Here is a 9,566-nt window from a genome sequence, read left to right as displayed (position 1 = left end):
TTAAAATCATTATTAATGTTATATTTTAATTTTATTTTGATCATCTATCATGAAAAATTAATAGAACTTCTGACATGACATTTTTAATTTTTTTCAATGATGATATGATATTATCTTATAATAACAACACCGTTAATTTTTTTAACATGGGTGACCAAAATGAAACTAAAACATAACTTTAGTAATAATTTTGAAAAATAAATATTAGGTTACTAAAATGGAAACAAAGTTATAATTGAATGATTAAATACATAATTTATCCGGAAGAAAGATGAAATCACATCAGAGAGTCGGAGAGGACAATGGAGTAGCATTGCAGGACTTGATAGCCAAAATATGGTTACCTCACAAAACTATATTACTGAATAACCCAAGACAAATATCACACATCATGATGTCATGTACAACAATATTAGATTCCCCCACCCACCACAGATCAATTAACTCCAATCTTCCAAAATTACATATATAATACCATATAACCAAACAAAATCAAACACCTTTTGCAGGAATGTCAAGGGATGATAATAGCTCCTTGGAGATATCCACTACAAATGGATAAGATCAATTCCAGTCAGTAATACAAACAGCTCCTTCCCTGGTCAATACGACGGAGCTGATACGAGGAAAGATATCGTCGCAAGTCTCGTCGAACAAACCTCAAGCTGATATGGGCTCATATGGGTATGATAGCCATGGGTGCTTCAGAGCCTCTGCTGCAGAAGGACGCTTCTTTGGGTTTACTTCAAGCAAATGGGCAACGAAATCAACGAAGCCCCGGTCGCCCATAGGCAGCCGATGCCTTAAGGATGTCTTCTTCGGTATCAGGTATTCCAGTCGATTGGTCTCCTGAAGTATAATTGTAAATATGCACATTGTTAAACTAAAATGCATAAACGTAAAAATAGCATTCAAGTTATATAAGGAGATTGCAGGGAACCCCTAAGCACGGGAAGCACAGCGAAAATAATGTTCGAGAAAGATTGACCTGATTACGTTCATAAAGCATGTGGTTCTTCGTGAAGTATTTGTATGTATCCCGTCCTTTGGCAAGCATATCTTGTTTGATTGGACCTATTATTCCAATTACTCGTGCAAGCAATGTCGCAGGTGAATCACTTTGGAAGAGTACCTACATCATATTGAAGAAGCCAAATTGCACCAATATTTATTTATTGCTCCAAAAATAATTATTCAGAAATAGATTAAAGAAATTACTCAAGTGAAATAATGCGATTTTACAGTAAGATCAACTAAAGAAAATAATATAGTCAGGGGAACAAGCTAACTAACTTATAGCAATAGAATGAATGCATTAAAATCTAAATCTTGAAACTATAACATGCAAAACATGAAACTATAACATCAAAACATTTTCTTTTGACCAGATTTGAGCCGTTAACTTGTTTCAGAGACTCGGTGATTGGACAGAGTACCAAAATTTAATCCATTTAGCATTTATGGATGAGGACCTCACTAAATGCTATTACGAAGAGGCCATATTCATAAGCAGAAAACGCTAGCTAATGTTTAAAGACGGCTACTTACATTGCCAGAACAGAGTTCTGCCAAGATACAGCCAAGTGACCAGACATCTATTTTCTTGTCATATGGAAGTCCTAGGATAACCTCCGGTGCACGATAGGACCTGGATTGAACATAGGAGCATAGGTGATCTGTCTCAAAACAACTGCTCCCAAGATCAATGACCTTCACCTCACATCTACTATAGCTTTTAACTAATATATTTTCTGGCTTCAGGTCACAGTGTATTAAGCCAAGACCATGCAAAAACTGGAGAGCCTCCAAACACTGAATGGTAATTGACTGCACAAAAGAATTCGAGAGGATTACATAATAGTAAAACATAGATTTGATGCACTTGTGAAGAAAACAAATTTCAACAAACCTGCAATCTTGGCATTGTGAAATAAACCTCTCCACCTGATTCTCTATTAAATTTATGGAACTCATATAAGTTTGCCTTGAGAAGTTCACAGACTATTAGCAAATGCTCCTGGAAAATAGAGAAGAGTCGGATTCTACTCAATTCACACGTATCGTTGTTCACGTACAGGACACTATCATACATTAGCCAAACTTCTAATTTCTCCAGCACAGAGCATTTATAACCGAACATGCCAGCTTGAAATTTGACATACAAAAGAAATGAAGCCAGACATGTCCAGAACAATGTCCCTCAATAAATATGTGTATAAAAGGAACACAAAAGAACTAGGAGTAGAGCACAAAATACCATGAGCATGCCCGCATTCACTTACTCGGTAGTAAAAGTAATCATACAATCGGAGAATGTGATGTTTATCTGCTGGATCATGTTTGTTAACATACTTGAGAAGCTTAATCTCATCAAGGCTTTGGTCAAAAAAATCCTTGTTGTTCTTTATAATTTTCACACAGACATCCATGCCAGTGTGCAGGTCATGAGCTTGTATAGCTTTACTAAACGCAGCTGATCCGAGATACTCAGTGACATGATAGCGCCCAGCGATAACAGAATTTAGAACAACGTGAAAATTCTTATCCTCCTCAAATCCAGTTCTGGAAAGCAAAAAAAGAGGACTTATGTAAGCAAACCCGTGCTCAATAGCTGATAGCAAAACAAAAACCAATCAATATAAGCTATACTAAAGAAAATCCAGTTCTGGAAATAAATAAAAGAGGACTTATTTAAGCAAACCAGTGCTTAATAGCTGAAAGCAAAACAAAAACCAATCAAAATAAGTTATACTAAAGAAATATCATCAGGCATGTAAAAATTCCAGAAATATGCCACCTGTTGTTAAAGCAGCAAAATTTAGCTCTAAACCTATGTTTGTGTCATCAATAACAAAAACAGGCTGAAATATAGACATGCTTTCTTTTCTTTATGCTCACATGATGACAGCAATCAGCCTCATAGGGATCGAGTCAATAGTGTGTGTGTGTCTGTGTGTGTGTGTGTGAGAGAGAGAGAGAGAGAGAGAGAAAAGGCACATCAGCACAATTTTGAAATCGTTAGCACTGGTGAATGAACAGAGTATAAATTACAATTAGGATTTGTTTCTAAGATAAGACATGCCTGTTTTTCCTATGCACAATCTTTAGATCAAAGGTCTCAAATTCCTCCTCCTGTGCTTTAATCTGTCTCACTTGCTCTTGGACGGCAGCAGCCTCTTCATCTTCAAGCGATGCCCCAAGATCCTCTTCCCTCGTGCCACTAATTTTCCCATCCTCTAATTTCTTGGTCTGCTTTTGTTCACCATAGCCATAATTAGAGAGAGACGAAGGACTAGAATTTGCTGATCTTACAGCGTTGGTGTCATCTTCATCCCTAGAACTTTTGGCAGTTGAAGAATCACTACTTTTTCGCCGCCATGTAGCAAGCATATCGTCAGACCCCATCAAAGCAGTCAAATAGTCATCATGGTCTTCACCAGCAACATTGCAGTTATTTGACCATAAAGACTTACTAGGGCCTGCCTGCACAATCTGCCCATCTCTTAATGGCGGAGGAAAAGAAAATCCCCCATCTCCAAGATTTTTCACCTGGGTGTTCAGACCTTTATCATTCCCAATAACATTCTTATTAGAATCATTTTTTCCCGTTTTTCTTTTATCTCTAGATGATTTGTCAATATATTTCCTTTCAGTTTCATGATGACTTTGTCGAGAACCACCAATAGAACCATCATGGTCATGAAAATATTCTAAATCCCCTTCACTACTACCTGCAACTAAACTTTTATGTACTTCACTGCCAAAGTCAGCAGTATCACTGCTGATTCCCACACCAATTGACCTAACTGAACCATGCTGATCATTATCTATACGAATATCATCCAGCTGAGATCTACCACACTCATTGAGAAATTTTCCATCCCCCAGCATGATAAGTTCATCTGTGTGTGTGACAAATCCCTGCCAAACAGGTTCAGCACGCATCAAATTAAGCTCCTCTTCATCCATCAACTGTCCATCATATTGGGCAATTAAATCATTCTCATGAGTCCTGTCATACATTTCAGTTACAGACAGCGGATCATCACAAGCTGCAAGTGGTTCAACATTATTTGCCTGGAGATACCGCTCGCCAGAGAAGTAAGAATCCTCTTCTGCAAATGATTGATCATCATCTTCATCCTTGGTTTGACCTCTTTCTTGTGGATCCCGAACACTCCCATGCCCAGTTCCCTTCTCATTGTCACTAGGATAATCAATTTCATGAGCCAGAAACCAGGCTTCATCCTCAATAGGTTGCCTCATGTATCCAACATCATCATCGTCATCATATTCATCAGAGTCCCAATACTCATTTGGGTAATCAACAGGTTCACTTAATCCATCACCAATGGTAGCAAAACCAGAAGCCAGATCAGATGCATCTTCTGCAATGCCCTGACTCACAGAAAGCCAACTACCTCCAGCATTCCTTTTCCCGCCTGGACCATCATAAAAAGGATTTTCAAGTATTACCAGCAGAGTCATGGGAGAAACAAGAGATGCTCTAACAAATATATATGAGTAATAACTTAATAGATTCAGTGCCAGACAAAGCTTAACATACTACCCTAAGGAACCAGAGAATGCTAAAACTTGAATCCTTTTCAGACATCTAGATCTAAATTGCAAACGCTTTAAGCATGCAAAATCAGTCTGGAATTAGGAGGAAAGATGCAACTTGAACCATTGGCAGTATAAAGGTAGTTACCATAAATGCATTTATCATGTTTAGTGTTATAAAATGACCTTCCAGGAAGGAGAAGACAAACAAAAGAGCTTATTTTACTTGAATTTAAGAGGTCTCAAATTTGAATCAGGCTATTTGTTAGCTACCCAGGTTTTACTTGATTTTTAACTCAAGCTCATCGTACTCAATTGTCAAATAGTCAGCTCATCAAGCTTTTGAACTCTTAGATATTTCAATCATTTTATATAAATGATTTAGTATAATATTTACTAGTTGCATACAGCTCATTCCTCAAACGAATTTGGAGCTTCTTATTTGAGTAAATGCTATGTAAGCATAGTTCAACAAGCTCAAGTACGTCAAACTTGAGTATAGAAAAACAAGATCAAGTTCCAATCAAGCCTTAGCATTGTTTCAGAGCAGCTTCGCTTCATCATACTGTATACATGCACAGGTTAAATCTGAAGATCATTTATCTATTTATTAGCTGCTAACTGCTAACCTCAAGCTGATTAGGACCCTACATAAGTTGGAACAAATATTATCAAATGTTCAGATTTTTCAGTTTTTAAGTATTTCTATTTTCAGTTTTAACTACATGGTTATCCTGGCAATTCCAAAAAAATATACATATTGCTAAATGTCCATTTAAGATTTTCCATTGGGCAATTTGACAATATTTTAGGCCCAAGAAAAAGAGTTATTTAACAGCCGGCATTACCACACTTTTTCAGCCTAGTGATTTATGGCCCATGTGGTAAGACTTCTTTGCATCTCCTATACTGTTCTCCCCAAATTTCCCATGGTAATTCAAATAATTTAAAAATATTAAGTGAGGCATATACAAGTACATTAAAATCAAGAAAAATATCAAGTGATTTCCGGCCCATGTGGTAAGACTTCCTTGCATCTCCTATACTGTTCCCCTCAAATTTCCCATGGTCATTCAAATAATTTGAAAATATCAAGTGAGAGGCATATATGAGTACATTAAAATCAAGAAAAGTATCAAGTGATTTCCAGCCCATGTGGTAAGACTTCCTTGCATCTCCTATACTGTTCCCCCCAAATTTCCCATGGTAATTCAAATAATTTCAAAATATCAAGCGAGAGGCATATATGAGTACATTAAAATCAGGAAAAATAAGCATTTATTCATTTCCCTTGATAAGTTCAACAGTGGTCTGAAGCCTACAATCCACTTGGATTTGTTCCTACGGTATCATTATCATCTCAAATAGCATAATACTAGAGATGACCAAAAGTGTGAACTAGGAGAGGCACAAACCTAAAAGGATAAAGAGCCTGGAGCTGAGATAATTGTGAAAATTATGTTAAAATGGTTGCATAAACAAAACAGCCTAAAACTAGCACAAAACTAGACAACCTAAATATGAAAGAACATGGAACTGAAGCATCTGACCTGAACTCACTCATTTTCCACCCCAACATATTATCACTTAGCTATCAAATTCCACCTTTGAGTTACTATTCAGATTGGAAGTTTAAAATACCCATTATCTGACAGACCAATAATTCCTAAAACTAGAATTTCCTATTTGGCTACAGTGCCAAACCTCTCATATTAGAAACCCAACCAAACAAATAATTCCAGAGCCTCTACCCTTTGTAATAAGAACTTACACTTGCTAAAATTCTCGTTCCCTCACTGACCCATGCCGATCATGTAATTAACTATTAAATTTTTCTACAGTCGTCCAAAAGATTCAGGTTAGATGTTCTAAAGTAACTTAATAATTCTAGTGTTTATGCACAACTCAAAATACAGATACTCTTTAACTATTGACCAATCATGAATTAAAGGTCTAATATAATATATTTTGGACATTTTTACCTTTAGGGTAAGCTATCTTCATGCTATGTATTTCTTTTACCTGTCTAGTTGCACCTGGCTTCACAAAAACTAAACCTGGTATGACCTATTATAAATAGAAAAACAATGATGTTTTCAAAGTGCAGAAACAGCATAAAAACTTTGTCCCGCTTGAGTTTCACAAAGTTCTACTTAGAAGGCTTCCTCCAATCATTTTTATCATTATGGTTAGTATCACCTAGGGAAAAGTTCAACCTATCTTCCCAGCGCTCAAAAATTGGTTTTTATGTACCCACACAGACACTTGCGAACAGATAAATGACAAGCCTCATGGGAGAAATCTTAGAACTAGTGACAACAAAGTATGATTTCAACTTAGAGGTCATATATATATCAAAAGAAAGTTCACATAGATCCCCAATGACGCTTCGCCACCTATAACTAGATGATAAAATTTCAAGTTAACAAAGATTTTCACCACAACGAATTAGACATCTCTCTAAGTTTTTGACATAGAATATGCACATGCAAAGACGTAAAAATGTATGCATATATCCTACCAGAAGGTTAAAGAAACCAAAAATCAAGTTAGGAAAAGGAAAGAGTAGAAAAAAATGAAGTCTGAATTATTAGCAACATTTCACAGACAATAGACATTATTTTAAACAAAACAAAAATCAAACATCTATGTATGCACAAATCATCAACTAACCATTTCAATTCGTTAGCTAACCTGAAGCATTTATCTCTTGCCCAATGGGAATATTCAAATAGGACCCTATAAGAAAGGTATTGTCGGAAGTCATGAGCTTTGCTCCTGGGCCATCACGCTCGTATTTTTCCTCCCAGCTAATATTCAATGATTTCTCCTCTGATTTGAGTTTAACTGGAGGCAACCTAGGAAACACTTCCTTTTGATCATCATAGGGAAGGGGGAAGACCAATCCATTCATACCTTTTTGCTCAGCACTAACTTGAGACTTCCCAAAGAATAGAGCCCTCCCAACCTCATCCACCTGTTCTTTAATTGCTGCTCTGGCATCAAGCACATCTGCTTTTTGCTTTCCTCCTCTCTTATCTGAAGCACTAGCAGCATTATTGCCGATTGATACATCCCCGTTAGGAAATGGAAAACCAGTCTTGACGGAATAATCTTTCCTTATCTCTGAAGATGAACCACTGGGTTCCTCAGTTCTGGACCATCTGATGTTATCAGCAAAGTTTTCCTTCAAATATCCGCTGCTAGTCTTAAATTGCTGATCTAGCTCCTTAGTTTCACTCGTATGAAACTTGTCATACCTGTAATCCAAATTAGCTTTGCTGGTATTTCCAAGCCATGAAGTTTTAGTTTCAACTGGAAAGGAAATCTCTTCTCCAGATTTAACATTGCCTTTATGAATTTCAGGAGCTTCAGACATACAATATCTTAACTGATCTGGTTTCTCCATGTCTGAAAAACCGGAGCTACTAATTATACTGTCATTTTTTAACGGATCAGGACCATTGGGTTTATTAGAGAATGCAAAACTCTTATCACTTGTCACTCTTGCTTCATTGGGTTTATTAGAATCCCCAGTAGAAGCAGCATTTCTCCATTGACTTTCAGGCCCATTTCTGCCAGCCGCACACTCTATCTCTTTCACTATAAGTTCCTTAGAGACCTCACCACTGTTTTGAGAACCCGAACCATGACTTTCACCAGCTATTTTTTTCCCATTTTCTTCTTCTAGTACCTTGCCAGATTCCTCCTCAAGGGTAAGTTTCTGGCAGAATCCATTTAAATCAGGGCGGTTACCAAGTTCACTAAGCAAAGCTGCCTCAGCTCTTGTAAAGCGATTTCTCCTCAAAAAGTCCAGTATCACATCAGTTGAGCTTGGTTCTGTCATTATGAAGTGCGATAGGTCTAGACACAGATTATAAGGAAGAATCTAAACCTGAAAATATCCGAACAAAAGAAACAAACTGTTTATTTAGTCCAAATGGAAGTTAAAAAGATGTCAGCTTCAAATGCTCTTTTAAGGGTAAGAAAGCTAACTTCAGAGAAAAGAATTAACAAAAATTGGAAACATTGAGTTTCTTCCTTTCCTTTAAATTAAACTGTAAGAAAATTTCCGTAAATGAGAAAACTGAAAGATGTAAGTAACCAAGATTAACAAGCTAGCGAGTTTGTTTTTGGTCAGGTTAAATTTGATTTCAGTTTATTTTCCTTTTAGAGTACCAATATACATCTCAATAAAAGATTTACAATTGAAATCCCATGAAACAAAATGGAGATTATTAGAAAACTTGAAAATAAGGGTCATGGTGATTGATTTCTGAAGTGTTAATCCTTACTAGGGCCAACTTCAATAACTAAGAAAGTATAATTTGAATCCTACGTCTCCAAATCCCTTTTTTCTCATACAACTGGAGTGAACTTTTTTCCCCTTTCCCGTTTAAATATCCCCTTATTTGGAAAAACAAATTTTACATTCTCTCCGAATTGAAGGAGGGAAAAAACACCCACAGAAATTCCCAAGCTAGTGAATCAAATCGAAGAATGATAAGATCTGGAGCTCAGACCTAAAACCCTAGAAATTCCCAGAAGACCTTAAAAACGGATATTCAAATTTGAAATGAAGCAGCCAAAAACCTGGAGAAGAGATTCGAGGGGGAAAGAACTTACAGATCGACGACGAAGAACAGTCACACCAATCTCTGTTGTTCGCTTTGGATTCCACAACCATACTCCACATTCCAATAAAAAAGGAAATTACAATGTGATTTTTCTTCTGTCCGCCATTTCGCTGAATTTTTTTATTATTTTTCTTTTTCTATCGTCTCGCTGGGTGCTTTGTTGTATTATAGTGTTTTCGGCCTGCAATTTCTCTCGGGGCTGCCATGGCATATGATATAGGGTAAACTACAAAGTTAGTCTCCTAGCTTTCACAAATTTTTATTTGGTCCCACAAATATAAAACTTGCAAATTGGTCAATGACGTTAGACATTGGTTGCATTTTAATCACTTCCGTTCAATTTAGTAAATCTTGTTTTCATTTTAG

The 9,566-nt window shown here is 36.6% G+C and overlaps 1 protein-coding gene across 1 annotated transcript; it reads right to left on the bottom strand.

Annotated features, from left to right (window-relative positions):
* Window positions 1-371: 371 nt before the first annotated feature.
* Window positions 372-9,323, bottom strand: LOC120158720. The gene is made up of 8 exons (XM_039169506.1): window positions 9,190-9,323; window positions 7,258-8,458; window positions 3,083-4,442; window positions 2,283-2,562; window positions 1,910-2,017; window positions 1,549-1,827; window positions 989-1,132; window positions 372-849 (listed from the first exon to the last, which is right to left on the bottom strand). Exons 2-8 carry the CDS (start codon window positions 8,408-8,410, stop codon window positions 661-663), a joined length of 3,513 nt encoding a protein of 1,170 aa, XP_039025437.1. The 5' UTR covers window positions 8,411-8,458; window positions 9,190-9,323; the 3' UTR covers window positions 372-660.
* Between the last annotated feature and the right edge of the window lie 243 nt (window positions 9,324-9,566).

This window comes from Hibiscus syriacus, unplaced genomic scaffold (genome assembly GCF_006381635.1).
Source record: "Hibiscus syriacus cultivar Baekdansim isolate YM2019G1 unplaced genomic scaffold, ASM638163v2 tig00111330_pilon, whole genome shotgun sequence".
NCBI classification, from domain to species: domain Eukaryota; kingdom Viridiplantae; phylum Streptophyta; class Magnoliopsida; order Malvales; family Malvaceae; genus Hibiscus; species Hibiscus syriacus.
The sequence above is the reverse complement of the archived record's forward strand: the minus strand, read 5'-3'. Positions and strand labels throughout refer to the sequence as shown.

Bases quoted from the DNA above. Each gene is read 5' to 3' on its own strand.
- LOC120158720 (XM_039169506.1), bottom strand. From the start codon at position 8,410: ATGACAGAACCAAGCTCAACTGATGTGATACTGGACTTTTTGAGGAGA. The intron at 1,133-1,548 runs GTAAGTAGCCGT...AATATGATGTAG, and splicing joins CAGAACTCTGTTCTGGCAAT to GTACTCTTCCAAAGTGATTC. The intron at 850-988 runs GTCAATCTTTCT...ATTATACTTCAG, and splicing joins TGCTTTATGAACGTAATCAG to GAGACCAATCGACTGGAATA.